This window comes from Mustela nigripes, chromosome 5 (genome assembly GCF_022355385.1).
Source record: "Mustela nigripes isolate SB6536 chromosome 5, MUSNIG.SB6536, whole genome shotgun sequence".
NCBI lineage: Eukaryota > Metazoa > Chordata > Mammalia > Carnivora > Mustelidae > Mustela > Mustela nigripes.
Genome location: NC_081561.1, coordinates 139,619,757 through 139,641,153, shown reverse-complemented (window position 1 = coordinate 139,641,153; position 21,397 = coordinate 139,619,757). Strand labels below are relative to the sequence as shown.

Below are 21,397 nucleotides of genomic sequence, written 5' to 3'. Positions count from 1 at the left end.
AAATAAAATGGAACTTATTTGAATGGAGTTACCTCCTACAAATCTTCTCTAAAGAAAGAAAGATTTTTCTAGCTATGCAAACAGTGTAGTTTAAAGCCATGAAAACAGAGAAAAGATTCTGGCTGCCAACTGTCACAGTCCTGGAGGTAGAGCTGAATCAGCGGAAGACCACTGTCAGAGGAAAGGGTATCGACAGTCAGGCTGGTTTCCACACCACGTGACTCCTTGCAGGTTACCAGATTCTCGGCGACCTCCCTTTGGCACCTAACAGGTGCGTTTGTTAGGAGGCCATGGCTGAGAGGTCCAGGAGAAATCTGTGCCACAACAGACAACAGACAACAGAACCTCTTTCTTCTCCAGCATCTCTCAAGATTGGATTTGAGTAGAACAGGAAATAGAGATAAAAGGAAAAGATTGGAAGTGTAGGGGAAGGAGCAGCAGAAAGAGAGGGAGTGAGAGTTTGCTAAGAGACAACCAGGAAACAAACCCCACAGAACACTTCATGACCCAAAACTGAGGACATGGAAGGCAAGTGGAAACTTTGAAACAAAACAAAAAACCAAAAAGTGAAAACTTCTGGCATTAAAGGACATCTTCCCTACCACACAAAAATCAAATTTTAGGTAAAGCAGTTTGAGGAAGCAAGCAAAGGTGCAAAAACATTTTAAAATGGAAGCAACTTCTTCAAAGAGCTGTTCTCTTTTTTTTAAGCCTTAAAAATCAATACTCTTTTTTAAAGGAGATGTCAGAGGGTTGAGTAAATACAACGTCGGCCAACTGGACAGTGGATTTCACTGTTGCATTGGTCATTCTCCCTCGGCCTACGCTAGGAAGACTCAATCAGGCCTATTCTTACTTTGGAGTTCTATTTCTGACCTCCTAAAATGAGCAGAGGAAAGAATCAAGTGGTAATAAAAGCAAACAATAAGAATCTGTGATAATTTCGGAGTCTCTGAGTCAAAGGTCAATCAAAAAATTACAAACGTCCAACTGTGTACTTCTTGCCGATGAAATCAAATTTCTATTACCTATTCAATCTACGACCACAGTAACACAGCAGACAGGTTCTAGATCTAGTTCAAAATTCTGTGAGGTCTCCTTAGCATTGCTGGGGCTCAAAAAACAATGAAGTAGAATTCTTACTAAAAATAAAGTTAAGTGGGGCACCTGGGTGGCTCAGTGGGTTAAAGCCTCTGCCTTCAGCTCAGGTCACGATCCCAGGGTCCTGGGATCGAGCCCCACATCAGGCTCTCTGCTCAGCGGGGAGCCTGCTTCCCCCTCTCTCTCTGCCTGCCTCTCTGGCTACTTGTGATCTCTGTCTGTCAAATAAATAGATAAAATCTTTAAAAAAATAACAAAAAAATTAAAGTTAAGTACCATTGGAAAAATAAATATGAAAATGAATATAAATAAGAGAGCGGGTTGGAGGTATCATTTCTTAAATACCTTCTGGAAAGGAATTTGGCAAAACACCAAGTCTTTAAAATGTGCTTGTTCTTTTACCCAGAAATTCCATTTGGGGAGTTTATGCGTAAAAACTTTTGCACACAACATACACGCACCACCCGTGAAGCACAAAGAAGCCCCCTTTAAAAATGCTCAGGACAACGCTGTCTGCAAAATACCAAAAGCATTTTCAAAGTCTAAATACTTGGCAGTGAACATTTATTTTCTTCAATGCTGTAAAGTCTCCTTACTAAGTACTAGTGAATAAACAATATTTTTGAATGACTAAGTCAATGTGTATATCGTATGTTTCTACTTTGTGCTAGGTACTGGGGACACTGCAATGACAAAACAGTCCTTCCTCTCATAATGCTTATATTCTAACAGGGGAGCCAAGAGACGAGCGCAGCAAGAATGCAGCATGTTACCTAGTGACCGGGACCACGGAGAGAAGGAAAGCGTGGTCAAGTAAAAGGAGCGCAGGGAGAAAGGGGAGTTGCGATGTTTTACACCGGGCGGTGAGGGAAGGCGGCTCGCCTGATGAGGCGTCACTGCAGTAAAGATCTCGAGGAAGGTCAGTCTTCCCTGCAAGACTTCCAAGGAAAAGCCCTATTGCTATCTGGGAGCAGAACCTTCAAGGCCGAGCAAACAGTAAGTAAAAATGCCTTGAGATGAGCTCGGCAAGGTGACCAGTGTGAAAGAAGGTGGGAGTGGACACAGCCAGGTGCGGCACCAGCCACGTACGTCGTCTGTATGGACACAACCAGGTGCGGCCCCAGCCACCGTACGTCGTCTATATGGCTACTGTGTCCTGCAGTGAACAAGGGTGCTGAAAGACAGGGACCAGTCAGAAGCTCCTGGAACACTTCAAATGAGACATCGGGATGGCTTGGCCGAAGTGGCAGCAATAAAACCAGTGCAATCTACTTAGATCCTAAAACCATAAAATGGGTTTAAAAGGAAAAGATTCAAGGAAGACTTCGAAGTCTCTGACCTAAGTGTTACGGAGGATTTGCGATAGAGGGAAAATACAGAAGGGCACATTTGTGGAAGAAGAAGTGAGAGTCCTGAGTTTTGCTTTGGACATACGGGCTTCCAGAAGCCTGTTAAGACATTCACTGGGAGATGCCAAGTAGGAGCTGGGCATACAGCTACAGAATGGAGGACAGAGGTCCAGGTTGCAGAAATACGTTCCAAAGTACTAGCTTCTAGATGATATTCAAAGCTGCAAGGTTGAATGAGATCGCGCAGGTAAAGTGTGTAAGGACTAGAGAAGAGGCTCCAACACTGAGACCAACCTTTGGAGGTTGGGGAAACAAAGAAAAACCAGCAGAGGAGAGCACAGAGTGACCAGCAAGGTGAAAAGAGAGGCAGGAGAGAGCGGTGTCCCAGAAAACAAGAAGGAAGATATCATCACCTGCATCGAATGCTCCCAACAGGTGAAATATGGAAGCACGACAGCTGCCGACTGGACCACGTAACAAGCAGGACACGGGGCAGCTTTGAAAAGAGCTGTTTCGGCAGAGTGGTCAAAATAAAAGCCTATCTGGAGCCAGTTCAAGGAGCTGGTAAATGACCATGAATGAATGAAGAAATAGGCTGCTACTGATTTGGGTCAAGAAAGGTGGGTTTGGGGGCACCTGGGTGGTTCAGTCCATTAAGCATCTGCCTTCAGCTCAGGTCCTAATAGGACTGAGCCCCCCAATCAGGCTCCCTGCTCAGCGGGGAGTCTGCTTCTCCCTCTCCCTCCTCTTCCCCACCCGTGCTCATCTGCTTATGCTCTCTCCCTTGCTCACACTCTCTGCCAAATGAATAAATTAAATTAATAAATTAATTAAAGCTTAAAAGAAAAGTGGGGTTTTTTGTCACTCCCATGAGAATTCCACCATGCATGGCACAGCATCAGAGGATCGTGAAGTTCTAACCAGAGTATACCAGAAGGCACAGCATATGTGCAGACACACGTTGGTTGGTATGTTAAGTTCTCCCAATTGCTCCCATGTTTCTGATGAAATAGGAGGAGACATGGACATGGGTCTCATCAGGGTTGCGGAAGTCAGTTTTTAAGATCTTGAGGGGATGGCACAATGTAGTAAGAGTCTACACAGATGAGTGACTGAGAGTGATGGATGAGGAATTTTCAGTGGGTCAGGAGGAAAGGGATGACAGGAGGGCTGTGAGAAACAGTGAAAATGAGAAAGGATCGGGGTGCCTGGGTGGCTCAGTCGGTTAAGTGTCTGCCTTCAGCTCCGGTCATGATTCCATGTCCTGGGATCAAGCCCCGCACTGGGCTCCCTGCTCAGAGACGAGTCTGCTTCTCTCTCTCCCCTGGCCCCTCTGTTCATGCTCTCTCTCTCTCCCTCTCTCACAAATAAATAAATATTTTTTTAAAAAATGAGAAAGGATCAATTGACTCTACGTCTCCCTAAGAACAGAGCCACCATTTCAGATTTTTTTGATGAGCAAAGACACATTCAGAATATCTAATCTGCTATATGCTGAAAAGGGTAATTTATTTTGTCATTGATGTAACATCCTTTATGGAGAATTTTAAAATATTATATATATTACATGTTAATTGTAGATAATTTAAAAGATAAGGATAGAGTCCAAAAAAAAAAAAAAAGCTATAATGATTTAGATAACATTCCTACTGATTGCTACTATGTGTATATTATTTACACATTTTGTGTATATTATTTACACATTTATGGTATCTCCACACCTTGGGGTAACTTGCCTTTTCTGTTAAACAACTCTGTGAACATGTCATTAAAAATGTTCTATATTGGGCTTCTGGGTGGCTCAGTTAGTTGAGCTTCTACCTTCAGCTCAGGTAATGGGCTCAGGTAATGGTCTTGGAGTGCTGCAATCCAGCCCCACATCAGACTCCCTGCTCAATGGAAAGCCTACTTCTGCTTTGCCCTCTCCCTCTGCCCCACCCACCCCCATGTTCTTTCTCTCGCTCTCTCTCAAATTAAGAAATAAAATAGTTTTAAAAAATCATCTGTATTTTCATTTTATATAATTGCTGTCATATGGTAATAAATGCCATGGATTTAAACCCTGCTCATGATTTCAAGTTGTTCATACAATGTACCTGTATCCCTCATTTGCATGGCGAGTTCACGGTTACTACACAAAATCACACAAAAAGTTAATTATTTGCCTGAGCCTAGAACTCCACTCCATTTTGCATGTAAAAACAAACCACTCTTAAATTAACAAATTACTCTTAAAACGAATTACTCTTAACAAATTACTCTTAAAACTCTTAAAAATATATTTTCCAGGAATAAAACCACTACATATATTGAGGAAAGATTATATTTTGTTTTGTTCAGGCTTTGATCAAGAGTTGCTCACCGTCTTAAAAGATAAGTCACCACTGACAACCCTACTTAAGACACTGGAGTTGCTAAAACAGCACTCAGTTTGTAGTTCCAAGCTCAGTGATCCCACATGCACATACAAGTGCCAATTTCACAAGTCTTCCATATAATCATGCCTCGGCATTTAATTAATATGATAGTTTACCCATATAACTCACTGCATTATTCTGACTTGTTTGAAATTTTGTGTAGGTAATGTATTATCTATGAATTTGGTGTAGATCACATATTAAATATGAATTTTATTTCCAAAGAATAAAGGAGGCATTAGAAAAGTTTCATTATAAAATGGGAACGTATGGTCTGTATGTTATAAGCTATTCTATTACATGTTGATTATCATTTTAAACTGTGTAAAGGATATCAAATAAAGAGCTAGAAAATAAAAGAGGACCAATTCTAGCCATGTGGCAGATTAGATACTTGAAATGTATTTAAATTGACTTAAATATCTAAAACACTGGATAAAATGACTTAAATGGATCACAGCCTTGGCATGAATGCGAGTGAAACCAAAAACACACAGAAAGTAAACCAAGAACACAGAAAGTAAGGACAGTACAATAGAAGCTGACTGGCTCTACATGTTAACTTTCCACGGGATGACTATACAGGGAAAAGGAAAAGTCCAGGGCCTGCCAAAAGGGAATAAATATGAGATCATACATCTCAAATAAATTAGAGACTAAGAAGGGCTATCCCCATCATCTAAGAACATGGAAACATGTTAAAGAGAACAGAGAAATACCTGCCTTGAACTTGATACTCAGAGGTAGGAAGAATTTAAAAATGGCTCCACTGAGAATTAGCAACCGCAGGCTAACCTTCATCAGGGTTTCTGGTCAAAATTAACACTTAACGGTGTGGTCTGCAAAAACCTCAAGAAGACAATTCTATTTAAAGTGGTCCCAGAAGCCATCGCCACCTGAAGCCACTGATCAATCTTGACATCACTACTGTGGAACCACAGCACATGATGTTTAACTGGATGCAACAGGCTCGCGGCATTACCTATGAAGTGCTCACACCATGTCAGGCAGTAACGACAGGTAACAAACTGCCCAGAACTGTGGTGGCCTAAAGCCGCGAGCAGGTGTTATGCTCCCCGATTCTGTTACAGAGCAATCTGGACAGAGCACAAGGGAGGAGGATGGTCTTCATCACAATGTCTCTCCACGCTCAGCTGGAAGACAGCGGACGGTCATGGACAGGCAGGCTTAGAGGCTTCCTCACCTGACAGGAGCATCGCAGACCCCGCGACTGAACAGAAAAATGCCCTTCATGTTGGGAACGGGATTTACAACCACCACAAACAAAACTGTTTATCTTACAGGACTAGAAGAGCTACATGAACAAATTAAGCCACATCAAGAGAAAAGAACCACACGAAACCATTTCACAGGAGAGTTGACTCAGTTTTTCAATGTTCCAAAGGCTCTAATGCAGATGGGGGAAGAAGGAACCATTCCAAATCAATGTACTAGATTTCTTTGAATTCTGCTTGAAAAAAAGATACTATAAAGGCATTCTGAGGACAGCTGGGGATATCTGGATATGCCTAGCCTAGTAAATGCAAGGAATTATGGTGGCATATGAGTACTCACTATATTATTCTGCTTAGAAGCACAGTAAGAATTTTTTTATAATAAAAATACAAAATAAAACATAAAATATGGTTCCAGATGACTCAAGTCCAAAGGAAACTGCAAAAACATACATTAATCTTTCTGAGGGAACAGAATATAAACCCAGACCTCAATAAAACTGTCTTCTTTAAAAAAAAAGGGGGGGGGGATTTTTAGAATGAAAAGAAAACAGAAATAATGCATATCAAAATTTGAGAGATTCAGCCAAAGCAGTACTTAAGAGGAAATTGTTTAGTCTTCCATTTTGCTCCATCAGACACACCTGTTTCGAATAAGCTAAGCATTCACTTGATGGAATAAAAGAACAGCAAAATAAACATCACTAAAACAGGAAGCAAGACATAAAGCAAGAACAGAGTTTAACTAAACTTTCAAAAAAGAACATGTAATAGGGCAATAACCAAAGTTGCTTTGAAGAGCTGAACCACTGACATGATTAATCAAGAATTTAAAAAGGGAAAAATATGAATTAAAATGCCAGGGCATGTGCGTGGCTCAGTTGGTTAAGCGTTTGACTTTTGCTTTTGGTTCAGGTCATGATCTTAAGAATCTTGAGATCAAACCCCACATTGGGATCTGTGCTCAGTGGGCAGTTGGCCTGAGGTTCTGTTTGTCTGTCTGTCTCTCTCTCCTTCCCCCCAACCCATGCTTGTGTTCTCTTGCTCTCAAATAAACAAAATCTTAAAAATAAAATAAAATGTCTTAAACTCTGGATGGTACAGAAATTAATCGTAATATGTATGAACAACTTTGTTAATAAATTTTAAAAATTGAATGAAAGATAAATTCTTTATACATAGAAATATATATGTGTTGTATGTAAATACTTATATACACAAGTATATTTATAATATATATACATAACATATATACTTATACATATATATTAAAGGAAAAGATTGACTCAAGAAGAAATTGGTAACTTGAAAACACCTATATTCACAAAGGAAATAAGATCAAAAGTAAAAAAAAAAAAAAAAAACATACAGGAAAGGGACAGAAGCTAAAAATCAAGGGCTACACATGCCTTTATAGTTTTACAGACACTTCAGCCATTCAAAAAACAAGTGACTCCAAACTTTAACATAAACTCTTCTAGCAGATTTTAAAAAGAGACTAGTCTCCAATTCATTTTGCAAAACTCCATAATACAGACACCAAAACCTTACAAGGATAATCACAAGTCAATCTCATTCATGAATACTGATTCAAGAAACCTAAAGAAATGTCAGCAAAACTGATTCAGTGATGTATAAAAAGATACTCTATCACATGACTAGGTTTATTCCAGAAAGCATATTTAATACTTTAAACTAAAGACACACATAATATGCTCCCAACAACAGATTACAAGAGAAAAACAAAGGGATAATATCAATAGTTATTTAATTACTTTTAAAGATTTTATATATATTTATTTGTCAGAGAGAGAAAAAGAGCAGGAGTGGGGCGAGGGGTAGAGGCAGAGGGAGAAGTAGATTCCCCATGGAGCAGGGAGACTGATATGGGGCTTGATCCCAGGACCCTGGCATCATGACCTGAATATAAGGCAGATGCTTAACGAACTGGGCCACCCAGGAACCTCAAGTGGCTATTAGTTCTATGCCTGCAAGGAAACTCATTCTGCTAATGACCTTGGATGTGTATCTTTCCCCACTCAAAACTCTGATAAAGGGCAGCCCTGCTGGCATCTATTTTTTTTTTTTTTATTTACTTGTTTGAGAAAGAGAGAGAGATATTGAGACAGAACACAAGCGGGGAGGAGAGGGAGAAACAGGCTCCCCACTGAGCAAGGAGCCCAATGCGGGACTCGATCCCAGGACCCTGGGATTAAGACCTGAGCTGAAAGCAGATTCTTAACCAGCTGAGCCACCTAACCATCCCCAATAGTTGCTTAAAAATAAATGAATAAATAAATAAAAAAGATAAAATTTGGCATTCATTCATGATAAAATCCCTTAGCAAACTAGAAAAGGAGGGGAACTTCACTGCCCAGTAGTAGGTCGCCACTAAATAAATAAATAAACTTGTTTATATTAGTATACAAACATTATACTTAATGATGAAATGCTGAAAGTCTTCTTTTTAAGTCCCAGGGATAAAACAACAGACAGCGCTGGGGCACTTGGGTGGCTCAGTCAGTTAAGTGGCTGCCTTTGGCTCAGGTCATATCTCAGGGGGAAATTGCTTCTCCCTTTCCCTCTGTGCTCACTCGCTCTCTCTCAAATAAATAAATAAAATCTTTAAAAAAAAAAAAATGGACGAGATCACTTTTTGACAACAAAAATGACTGAACACCCATCGCTTCTAACTACCTTAAGTGGCTATAGCTTCTTTATCCATGACGATCTGGCCCCACCTCAATTGTCCTCTCTCATGGATAAAAGTTAACACATCTAATTACCAAATGTCCTAGCTTCTTGAGAGCAGCCTATCCAGGGCCTAATCCCTCTTAGAATCACCCAGCATGCACCCCACACCCATTTTTCTATGAGGTTCTCAAGGCTCTCAGAAATGTATGTATTCTCTCGGGGCTGTAACAACCCAAACTAAATAAACCCAACTTGTTTCATCATAAGCGTGTTCTTCATCTGTGGTCAGTGGGCTTCAATAAGGCAAAAATTATTCAAATTAGGTACTTATTTTTGTTTTACTGTTTCTCTTTTATAATTACCATCTGCCTCACAGAAAATAAAAAGGGTAAGTGTAAAAAAAAACAAAAACCCATGATTATAACAACAAAAAAGAAAAAAAATCTTAGAAAAAGCATGCTAAAGAATGAAGAGTTTATTGTTACTGTTGGCTTTACAGACATCATTACTGATGTCCATAATAAACACAATAGCCAGAAAACTCTGAAAAAGAAGAGTAGGGAGGATATACTAACCCTAAAAACAATAAAGCAGTAAAGCAGCAAGGCATTAAAAGAAGGGTCAATGAAAAGAATAAAAACCCCAGAAGAACCCCCAAACATTTTACCTAAGGGGATTCAGCAAATAATGAAAGAAGCATCTCCAATACATTGGGGAAAGGTAACTGTAATGGTTAATTTTGTGTGTCAACTTGGAGAGTGTTTTTGGATGAAATGAACATTGCAATCAGTGACTTTGAGTAATGCGGATAGGCCATCAGTTGAAGGAGTGAATAGAGCAAGAAGACCAGCCTCTCCAACTAAGAGGGAATTCTCCAGCAGACCAACTTCAGATTTCATGTCCACTGTCAGCTCTCCTGGTTCTCGGGCCTGCCACACTGCACACCTGCGACTTGCCAGGCTTCGTAACTGTATACGCCAATCCCTTAAAGTAGATCTCCTTAGCCTAACCAAACACACACACACACACACACACACACACACACACACACTACACTACACACACAGAATTTCTCTATAGACACCTAACACAACAGCCTACCTAACAAAGAAACAATTAAGCTGGATTGGGGCAAATGAAATGCAAAAATGAATCCATGAAAATCCTACAAAGTAACACGGGAGAGTTCCCTTGTAAATTTTGGAGTATGGAAGACTCATATACTCACTAAATAAAAATCCAGAAATCGCAAAAGACTGATAATTCTGAGTACACAAAAAATTCTTTAAATTTAAAATGCCCCTTCGGCATGACCAAATAAATAAATCATAATGTCAAAAGATAAATGACAAAATGGGGTTGGGTGGTTAGTAATTCATATCATAGAGACCCAGTCTCCCTATACATAGAGTTTTATTACATCAATTTTTAAAAGAGCAACAACTGAATAGAAGAATGCAAGATAAAAAGATAAGAATTCACAATCAAAAAAAAAAAAAGGAAAAGCAAATGCTTTCAAGTATATAAGACATTCAACACAACTCAAAACAAGATAAATGCAAGTTAAAATTACATTACCAGATTGGCAAAAATCCAGAAACTTAGTAAACCATGCTACCAGCACATGTGTAGGCAAACAGGTACTCTCACGTATTGATGGTCTGAGTATAAACTGGCACAACCCCCCCAAAGGAACAATCTGGCAATATTTACCAAAACTAAAACTGCATCTACCCACCGACCCACTAATGCCATTTTCAGGAATTTATCATACACATATATCTGCATGTTTATGAAACGAAACATACACAAAAAGTTTATCACGGCAGTATTGTTTGACTCGCAAGTAATTAAAAACAGTCTAAGTGACCATCAATAGAGAACTGGTTAAATCTCATCACGGTATGTCCATAAAGTGAAAGGACGCTCTGAAGAAGAATGAAGGGCTCCTCTATTTCCTCCTCCGGCAAATCTACAGAAACTCTATCCTTCAGAGGGTGGGGGGCAGAGGATGACAAAGAACACAACAGTGTGTATGTCATAGTACGTCACCATTTGTGTAAAAACAGAGTAAAAATTAAATGTGGCATCTTCTTGCTTCTCTGTGTAAAGATACTCCAGAAAGCTGTACAAGAAGCTTGTAAAGCGGTTGTCTGGCAAAGGCTGGGCCCGGTGGTGACCCCGCGGGGATGACCTTCGGGGAGATTGCTATTTGTATCCTTTCCCTTGGACTTATTCATCTTTGAAACATATGAATGTATTGATTATTCAAAATGTAACACTTTAACAGATGTTAAAGACCCAGAGTGAGGTATCTTAATGGAATCCTAAAATTACTTTTTGTATCAATCACATTAACAAAAGACACGAAGTATTATTTGCTGATTGATTCCCTAATATAAAAATCAATACGCCATGTACTGTGCGCTGTTTGGAAACAAAAGGAAAGGCTGCAGAAAAACGTTCCGTCTTTGAGGAACTACTGGCTCACTACATTAAATATAGTTGAGCTTCTCTGGTTTTTCAACGTGTGTGAATTCAGAATGACAAATTCTTATTAAAATTCAGTTCGATTGAAAATACTCTGTTGGTTATTTTTACACTTTGTTCTGGGATAGAGTTTGAGGGGATTGCTGTTTTGGGAGGCACTAACCACATCTAAAATGCTAAATCTTATTTCCTAGACAAACTTTCCAAATCTATCTGAACATCTAACTCCCTAAAAGCCAAAGTTGTTCCTATCAAACAAGACCCTCTGCTTTGCCTACCTAACCGTCTGTGACTTAACCTCTTCGTCCCACAAGGAGCGTAATGAAACTTAAAAACCACTTAGACATTCTACAGGTAGGGAATATGAATACAAGAAAAACTTTCCAACATAGTCTGAAGAATTTTTGTCTTCCTCAGGATATGGAGAAATGACAGTATTTATGTTGGAGAGTCATGGTATTTCCTAACAATGATTTACTACATTCAAATCAATAAAATAATAGTAGCAAAGCATAAAATAGACCTAAACGCAACACATTAAGATAGTATTCATTAAAGTAAGATTTCACCTGTAGTATGCTTTAAATATTTAAATGTGAAGGATATTAAATAACTAATTGCCATGTGGTAGAAGTCATCAGTGAATGCTTCATAAAGGAAGTAAATTTGAGCTTGGTCTTAAAGGAAATGACAGGAACTCAGAATCCTTAATCAAAGTGGTTTTTCAATCAGAGATTCATTTTAGCACTAAAGCAAAATGACAAATGTAATCTCTCTATTCAGTCCATCTTACACTTTGATGGCATGACATAACATTCTATATCTACCCAGAAGTTCAGTAAGGTTTGGAAAGCCCTTGAAAAAGCCTGTAATTTATATATCATAAACCCAGATATCAGTCTCACTTAAAAAAGAAAAGATATTGGAAGGTTATTTAATTTCCCCACATCTTAATAAAAGACTAGACCACATAACTCTGAAATAATATACATTCCTACCTCCATATATCCCTTTATATAATACCAGAATTTTGAAAACATATACCAAAAAAACCACGATTCTACAGGATCTTCGACCTCAGCTGTTGGTTTTTTTTTTTTTTTCCAGATTTTATTTATTTATTTGACAGAGAGAGAGAGAGAGATCACAAGCAGGCAGAGAAGCAGGCAGGGAGAGAGAGAGGAGGAAGCAGGCTTCCCGCTGAGCCGGGAGGGACCTGATCCCAGGACCCTGGGATCATGATCTGAGCCAAAGGCAGACATTTAACCGACTGAGCCACCCAGGTGCCCCTCAGCTGTTGTTTTAAACATGTTTTCTTTAAAGTCATAAGACTCTCGGGGCATCTGGATTGCTCAGTCACAAACGGCTGCCTTAAGCTCAGGTCATGATCCCAGGGTCCTGGGATCGAATCCCACACCGGGCTCCCTGCTCCGCAGGGAGCTTGCTTCTCCCTCTCGCCCTTCTTCCCACTTCCAGGCGCTCTCTCACTAGAGGTGCTATGAAACGTTTCTCTGGATTCAGAGTAAGAGTCCTGAGCTCACTGCACCTTTCAGGGTCACTCAGTGACAACCTCTAAATCAAGATGAGACTGAATCATTTCATCAAATGCATATGTACTATTTTTCTACAAATCACATAAGCTGGAATATATGGCCCAATTACAGAAAAAGTATTTAATGAGGCTAATTTGAACTACAAACTGATTAATATTCTTAAAGTACATGATTCCCTTTAGTTTCTTAATGTACCGTAATTGAAGTGATTATCTGTTCATAAGCTCCTTTAAGAGAAATAACACTGCCCAAGGCAACAGTGTTTGGACATAGTAGCACTTATCATTAAAACAAAAACCAAAAAAAAAGCTCAAGATAAAAAAATACCATGTAGGTGCCAACGAGCAAGGTTAAACGATCAATAAAACCATCTTTCTGAATGAGCATGTTCCTCCCACTCTTCAATTTCAAACATCCATCCATAAACAAACAGATTAGGTTCAGTTTCACACTTCTCAAAACTGTATTTTTTCCCACTGAGATCAGACCTTTTTAAACAGGACAGGCAGAGGACTCGAGCCCAGCCTGGCAGACCTGGAGGGGGGCCTGGGGACTCGGGGGGCCCGGGGGCCCGGGGCGGGCGGGATGCTCACCTGCTGTGGCGGGTACCTCTGCTGGGCCTGGGCCGGCAGGTACTGGGCCTGCGGGGGGAGGTGCGGAGGCGGCGGCTGCTGGTTGTAGAAAGGCTGCTGGCCCTGCTGGCAGTAGGCACTCACCCCCTGCTGTCCGTACTGAGGGGGCATCTGTCAACAAGTCAAGCAAAACAGGCGACAGAGTCAAAATGGGCACACGCAATGAGAGCAAATATGGTTTCGACTCAGCAACACCAAGTGGGCTCCTGGCTAAGCCACTGAATTCAGTATTTTTCACCCTCTCTCCGTTACATGAATCGTCATACTCCCTTGTATTCACATGTTGTCAGTCAAGTAAGGTAATTCGGACTGTTTTAAAAAATAGGATTTCATCACATAATGAAATATGGATAGCCTCATAATAACCGGGGGTGGGGGGATCTCCTAATACTGACATGAAAAGACCACCTCTGCTGAGTCGGTGAATCATTGTATGGTATACCTGAAGCTAATAAAACGCTTTATGTTAAGAAGAAAAAAACCCACTGCTAAGAAAGTCAAAGAAGCATTATGTTAATCCGTTCTCCTGCAATGCTCAAAATTAAAATGAACTCCAACCAGCCAAGCCCACTCACTGATGCTCTGTAGGATGCTTGTGGCTTGGCTACAGGTATAGGGTGTGGTTTCATTTCAGCTAAGGTCTAAAAGTCCCAACTACATAGGAGCAGACGCGGTAATCGGTTATTAGCAATTCCATTCACTGCTTCTGCTAAAAAGAAACTACACTGCTTTACAACCAAAGACAACCCTTTTAGAAGACAGTATTATGTCTATAACGCCATATAACCAACAATGTGAGTTCTTAAAGGAAAGCTACTCGTATCTAATAATAGAACAGTATTTTCCTAGTTGATAAAACAGGTAATGGTGGAAAGCAAAGCGTGCTAGACACAAATGCCAGATACAGACAAAAATGGCCCAAGTGAGCTTTCTCCATCTCTAATTTACGTGAACCTAAAAATCCTTAAAATATTTGCTCAAAGAGAAGTCCTTCCTCATGTCATAAATATACCATGGATGACATTTTTAATTTTTTTTAATGAAAAATCTATTGCCTTTTATTTTTCCTAATTGGGAGAGAGAACCGTAGAGAAAAAGAAAAACAAGGCATGGGGATGGCAAAAAGCACTCTGTGGAGGAGGACAGTGAAGTCCGCCTGTTAGTAATACAACACGGCCCCCTGGAGAATCCCAAGAACTAGAGTGCCATAAACCCAAAAGGTTAAGAAATCAGTGATCAGTTCCAGATACACATTTAAAAATGCAATCCCTATAAAATACTGAATGAGGAAAAAGAAGGAATGGTAAGAGGAGGAAAATATTAAACACTTTGCCTCTAAGACCAATTAGCACAAGAATTCGTAACACAATGAAATAAAAGGGGAAAATGCAAAAGCTAAAGTTCATTTTCTTTGTGACCTGATTTAGATTACTGTCAGGGCCTGTCAGCAACGATCACAAACATTTGGCCGCAACGGCTCACAACCGCCTCGTCACACAGACCCGAAGCTAGTAGAGCAGACAAGTTTGTATTGAAAACCATTTAGCTGCACAGTTGAATTCTTTGCTTTTATTTATTTTACAACTTGATATCTCATAATGAATGTATGTCCCTGCCATAAGCCAAGCCAAAGAATTTCCATAAAATACAACTCCACATGCTAGAATATCGTACACTACCACAACACATATCCTTCCGTTCAGCACCCATATGTTGATTTGATATCTAATACTATATTTTACACAAGCATCTTTGCAGTTTGATTTGAAGCAGTTAGGATAACACTTTTGCCAGTGTTAAAATGACTGCAAAGCTCAATCAACACAGCCGGCAACTCCCCTAGGAATTGCACTTTAATATGTTGATTTTCTGGTTTACAGAAACCCTTACACACAATATGAAAGTGCCATGGGGGTGGGGCTCTATTTTCTAAGACAACAACGGGACATATTGTGGCAAACTAACACCAGAGCAGCCATGAACTTATTAGAATCTGTTACTATCTATTCCAGCTCTGAAAAGCTTGGGAGCAAGTAGGGGTGCAGGGGAGGCACGGTAGGGTGGGTGGGAACATAAGCAAATTCTCAATGGAACCACAGCAACAATCCGCAGAACACAGGGAACTTCAGAGGAGAAACCATCAAAAAAACTTTGCTTGGGAGATTTTACTGCTGTCTTCCACAATTAAAACCCATTGCTCTCCTTTTAGATACATGGCCTAATTTATTTGGTACTCACCCTCTGTGAGCCTCAGATGAGGTGATTTCAAACCCAGTACAATCAGGCTATCAGTTAGAACTGGGTCCCACTGCCCATCTACTGAACCCGGCTTGCTGTCTCCAAGGCCTACTGGGCCTCACTTGTGTGAACATGGTCAGTCACATAACAATACCCATCTCCGGCTATATCTCCGGCTATAAAATAAGGCTACTTTCTCTATTAATTCATATTAATATTTTAACCAGCAATATAATAATCCTACCTGGAATGCTACACAGATGCTAGTACTCATTAAACAAGTTATAGCGGTATCTTTAAAATATTAATTATTTCCTAAGTTTTATCTTTAAAAATCAATTTCTAAATATAATACCTCAGTTGTCTACAACTAAAGTCTAATTCTTTAATGATCAATATTGCCTTTGTTTTAATCAATTTAGATGCAGAGCTTTCCAAGATCTATTATACGCTTTTCCGACATCTTAAACCAAACAGTCATTATTACGAAACTTAAATCAACAAGTTGAGCCGTAATACACTGAGGGCCCCAGAGCCTCCTGCCGAGAGCCGTGTGCACAAGCCCCGCAGTGTAACTCTGGTCTCCCTCTGCCTGACTGACCCTGCTGAGGGCTGAGAAACTGACGGTTCAAAACAGGGAGGCTCAGGGGACTTGTCCATGAGGGAAGCACGCAAGCTCTGACAGCCTCGAGTTTTGTAAAATCAATTCTGGCTACTGAGAGACTTCTTGTTTATATCTTAGTTTGCAAACACACTTCGGCTAAATAAGATTACCAGAATGTTGGATGCAAGGGAAGTTAAAGTTGGGCATCAGGAACCAAATGAGAGGAGCTGGAGCCACGAAGCTCTTCGGGCCAGATGCCGCCCCTGCCCTGACCAGCCTCTCTACACAAGCGCAGCCCCAGTCGTCATTCTCAGGCCATTTCCAATCCTACTTCTACCACAGGGAAGATGATCCAGACTTAGTTACCCCCTTAGTTATGCGTTGTCTTTACTGTTTGTCCTTATCACTGGACTCTAAGCTCCCACATTCTTGGAATGCCTCCCAGAAGAGGGGCTCCCAGTCACTAAATGTTTACTGAATGAATGGGTGTTGTTCTGTGATTACTAAATCAAGTGATCATTAGATATAAAATTAAACAACTGAAGGAATACCTCCTAAAAATGAAATCACCTGCACCACCCAATCTTTGAAACACGTATGCCCAGCTTCATCCAACCCTGAACTTCGTGTTCACAGCCACACAGCACTCTCAGGGGTTACCTGCTAACCCCAGTTTAATTTAAGTCATTATCACCCAGCAAATGTTCTGGACCTTTATCATGGTTTGAATAAAAGATCACTACACTAAACTAAATGGAAATCTCTCGAAAATGCTTGAGATCAGAGCCTCTTTGTTACCTAAAAACAAGAAAAACAAGAATTTATTTCACTCATTTCTAACTAAAGAAGATCTTACAGTGGAGCGTGAGCACACATAATAACAAAAAATTTATTCCAATTTCCAAGAAATATGAATGCGTTCATATATTATTGGAGAGAGAAAGTATAGTAAAAAATGATTCATTTAAGTATTTACTTCAGGAAATCACTCTGATACAAAAACGTGAGCATTAACTTTCATATCCCTGTATCACGTTAAATGTGCAGAAACTCCAGGCCCATTTTTCATTTTACCCTACCCTGAACTTCACTCATACTTCAAAACTGAAGACATAATCGAGGTTTATCCTCTCTCCCGTTTTCTTCCTCAAGAAGCTTTAGAAAACTCTTTCCTCAGCAAGTGTACAAGTGCACTGCCCTCCTGACCCAGCCATTTCCCTTGTAAATATACGGCCATGAAACGCTCACATGTGTCCCGAGAAGGACTTCCATGCAATGCTTTTTACAAAAGTCAGGAAGAGAATTCAGTCTAGCGGTCCGTGAATGGAAAAATACAGGCTTTGGTAGAACCATACAATGGGATTCCTCACAGTAGTTTAAAAAAAAAAAAAGTAGTAAGGTCTACTTAGGGAAATGGTTCAAATCCAAATAATATAATGCTGAATTTTAAAAAGCAATAAAAGAATGCAGCATAATACCATCTGTATACATTTTTAATACACAAAATAGTATGTATTTTTTTTAGATACATATATACAATAGAAGTTCAAAAGCAGTCACTGGAAAGGAAATACATGGCGTTCTCTGGAGAAGGGAGAGGATAAAAAATTGGGGGGGGGGGGGGCTTCAGCCTTGCTTTTTTCCCCTTTATTACAAGAGGGAGGTTATGAGACAGATGTGGCAAAATGGTAACACCTAACATTCTTGGCGTAGTTGCACAAGTGTGTTATATTTGTTTCTGCGTTTTGTATGCCGAAATTATTTCTTAATTTAAAATTCTGAAATAACAATGTCACCTCCACCCTGTCCCCCTTCTCCCCTCCCCCAAAGGCAGAGGCTTGGAAGCTGCTCCAGCAGGCACACAAGGCAGGAGACAGGCCACAGGAGAGGACCTGGAGAGGAAGACGCCTTGTCATGCTGCTTTATTTAAAGAGGTGCCGCTAGAACTTTGCTCCAGAGACCATCCCTGATTACTATGTCAGGTGCCCTCGTCCGTTCTAGGCCTTTACCTGCGGGCAAGATAAGGCCAATGACTTCTGTATGGTCTTCCATGCCTCCTGCAGATTGGCAAATCTCTGACAGGAAGGGCTTTATGCCAGTATTTCCCAACAGCACATACAAGGGACACTAATCTGGCAAGTTAATTCACAGAAATAAATTATGTAATCAAAAAGTCTGAGGGGGACCTGGGTGGCTCAATTGTTAAGCCTCTGCCTTTGGCTCAGGTCATGATCCCAGGGTCCTGGGACTGAGCCCTGCATCGGGCTCCCTGCTCTGCGGGAGGCCTGCTTCTCCCTCTCCCACTGCCCCAGCTTGTGTTCCCTCTCTGTCTCTCTCTGTGCCAAATAAATAAATAAAATCTTTTTTTAAAAAAGTTTGAGAAATAAACATAAAAACAAAATATACTAGCTATTAAAGGATTTGTTAAATCCGTAAGAAACCCATCCACCTTCAAATGTGGGATTTCTCAAATTTAGGACTACAAGCATACCACCACACCCATTGGCATGTGGATTCCATAGAAAATGGGGCCTTATAATTGGGCGATGGGCATTAAGGAGGCACTGGATGTAATGAGACTGGGTGTTGTACGCAGCTGACAAATCCCTAAAGTCTACCTCTGAAGCTAATTTAAATAAAAGGGCTAGGAGGGTTGGGCAGTTCAGCTCATCATTATAGTCAGAAGGCCTGGTAGTAAGCGCCCAACGAATATTTGTGGACTTAACCTCCTGGAATAAGTATATAAATCACACACCACCGACATATAAATATAAGAGCTTTCTGCTTTGAGCTACACAATGGTCCATTCCAATGTTCTATCTCCACAACAGCTCACAACAACATTAGGAACAGATATAATCCTCCTTGACGTGAGCTAGGAAGTTATGGTCCTAAAATACACCTTGGTTTCTATTACGGATCTGTCACCCCTGGATTCTCTGAATCTATTTACATTATCAGTTTTGTCCTTCCTTTTAGAGGGAAATAATTTAAGATCAAAAGAAATACTTCACATTGTCCAAAATTTATCACATTTTTTTAAAAGATTTTATTTATTTATTTGACAGACAGAGATCACAAGTAGGCAGAGAGGCAAGCAGAGGTGGGGGGAGCAGGCTCCCTGCTGAGCAGAGAGCCCGAAGCGGGGTCCAGGACCCTGAGATCATGACCTGAGTCAAAACCAGAGGCTTAACTCACTGAGCCAGGTGCCCCTCACAGGCATTTTAATACAGGGAAATCATTTTCATACAGGGAAGTCACCCATCATCGGCATTTGGGTTGTTCCTACTTTTTGGTTACTGCAGACAATAGTGCTATGAAAATAGACATATGAGCATCTGTTCAAGTCTTTGGATAAACACCCAGTAGTGGAACTGCTGGATCATCTGGTGGTTCTATGTTTAGTTCTTTGAGGAACCGCCGTACTGTTTTTCACAGTGGCTGTACGTTTTATAGTCCTACCAGCAGCACACAAGGGCCAGTCTCTCCACACCCTTGACAATTGCTGTTTTCTGTTTGTTTGTTTTTTTGTAATAACCATCCTAGTGGATGTGAAGTGGTATGATATTCATTGTGGGCTTGAGTTTCAGTTCCCTAATGATTAGTGATACTGAGCATCTTTTGCGTGTTTTTATTGGCCATTTGTTTATCTTATTTGGAAAAATGTATTCAAGTCCTTTGACCACTTTTTAATTGGGTTTTTGTTGTTGAATTGTAGGAGTGCATCATATATTCTGGATATTAATCCCTTATGTGTTATATGATTTACATATATCTTCTCCTATTCTGTTACCTGCTTTTCATTCTCTTGATAGTGTCCTTTAATGCACAGCTTTTCATTTTGTTGTTTTGTTTTGTTTGGGGTTTTTTTGTTTTTTTTTTAATATTTTTATTTTTATTTATTTGACAGACAGAGATCACAAGTAGGCAGACACGCAGGCAGGGAGAGGGGAGGGGGAGAAGCAGGCTCCCTGCTGAGCAGAGAGCCCGATGTGGGGCTCGATCCCAGGGTCCTGGAATCATGACCTGAGCCGAAGGCAGAGGCTTTAACCCTCTGAGCCACCCAGGCGCCCCAAAGTTTTTCATTTTGATGTAGTCCAATTTATCTTCTCCTTTGTTGCCTATGTATGTGGTTTCACATCTAAGAAATTCCTGCTAAATCTAATGTCATGAAGCTTTCCCCCATCTTCTAAGAGTTTTAGTTTTTAATAAATATACGTGTATTTTACAAGTAATCTCTATGCCCAATGTGGGGCTCGAACTCACAACCCCAAGATCAAGAGTCGCACACTCCACTGACTAAGCCAGCCAGACACCCTTCTACTAAGAGCTTTTAGCTTTAGCTCTTATGTTTAAGTCTGTAATCCATTTTGAATTTATTTTTGTATATAGGATAAGTTAAGAATCTAACTCCATTCTTTTAGAAAAACATGTTGTTCTGGCTCTGCGCAGTGGCAGTATCATAGCCAATGAGGTTTATCCGAGGCGCGATTATTGCTAATAGAAAAACATGTTGTTCTTACTCTATGTAATTTTCACATCAGCTTTAGATCCTTCTGTTCTTCTAAGAAGTAGTTTGACTTGATATCTACAGTTCCCTCCAGAACTAAAGTATACACATTGAACTCACAGTAGTTTCTGTTTTTATGAAATTGAAGATCACACAAACCTAATTTATGGGTAATAGAAATATCACAACACTGGTTGTGGGATATACATAACAAATGTCTAAAAAAAGACATGAAGGAACTCTGGGAGTGATGAAAAAAATCTTTATCTTAACTGGGATGGTAGTTTCATGGATGTACATATGTGTCAAAACTCCTCAAATGGTACAATTAAGATCTGAACATTTTATTGTATGTAAGTTATACCTTTAAAAACTACTAGCAAAGGGGCACCTGGGTGGCTCAGTGGGTTAAGCCGCTGCCTTCGGCTCGGGTCATGATCTCAGGGTCCTGGGATTGAGTCCCGCATCGGGCTCTCTGCTCAGAAGGGAGCCTGCTTCCTCCTCTCTCTCTCCCTCTGCCTGCCTCTCTACCTACTTGTAAAATAAATAAAATATTAGAAAAAAGGGGGGGGGC

The 21,397-nt window shown here is 40.2% G+C and overlaps 1 protein-coding gene and 1 pseudogene across 7 annotated transcripts in view; one reads left to right on the top strand and one right to left on the bottom strand.

Moving 5' to 3' along the window:
* The window catches only part of ARID1B (AT-rich interaction domain 1B), a 439,440-nt gene that overhangs the window by 300,314 nt on the left and 117,729 nt on the right, over positions 1 to 21,397 (bottom strand). For all 7 annotated transcript variants that reach the window (XM_059401329.1, XM_059401325.1, XM_059401328.1 and 4 more), the window contains exon 3: positions 13,433 to 13,582. In XM_059401329.1, the coding sequence (XP_059257312.1) occupies positions 13,433 to 13,582 (150 nt within the window). The remainder of the gene's footprint in view (positions 1 to 13,432; positions 13,583 to 21,397) is intronic.
* Positions 20,754 to 20,884, top strand: LOC132018800 (U4 spliceosomal RNA; annotated as a pseudogene).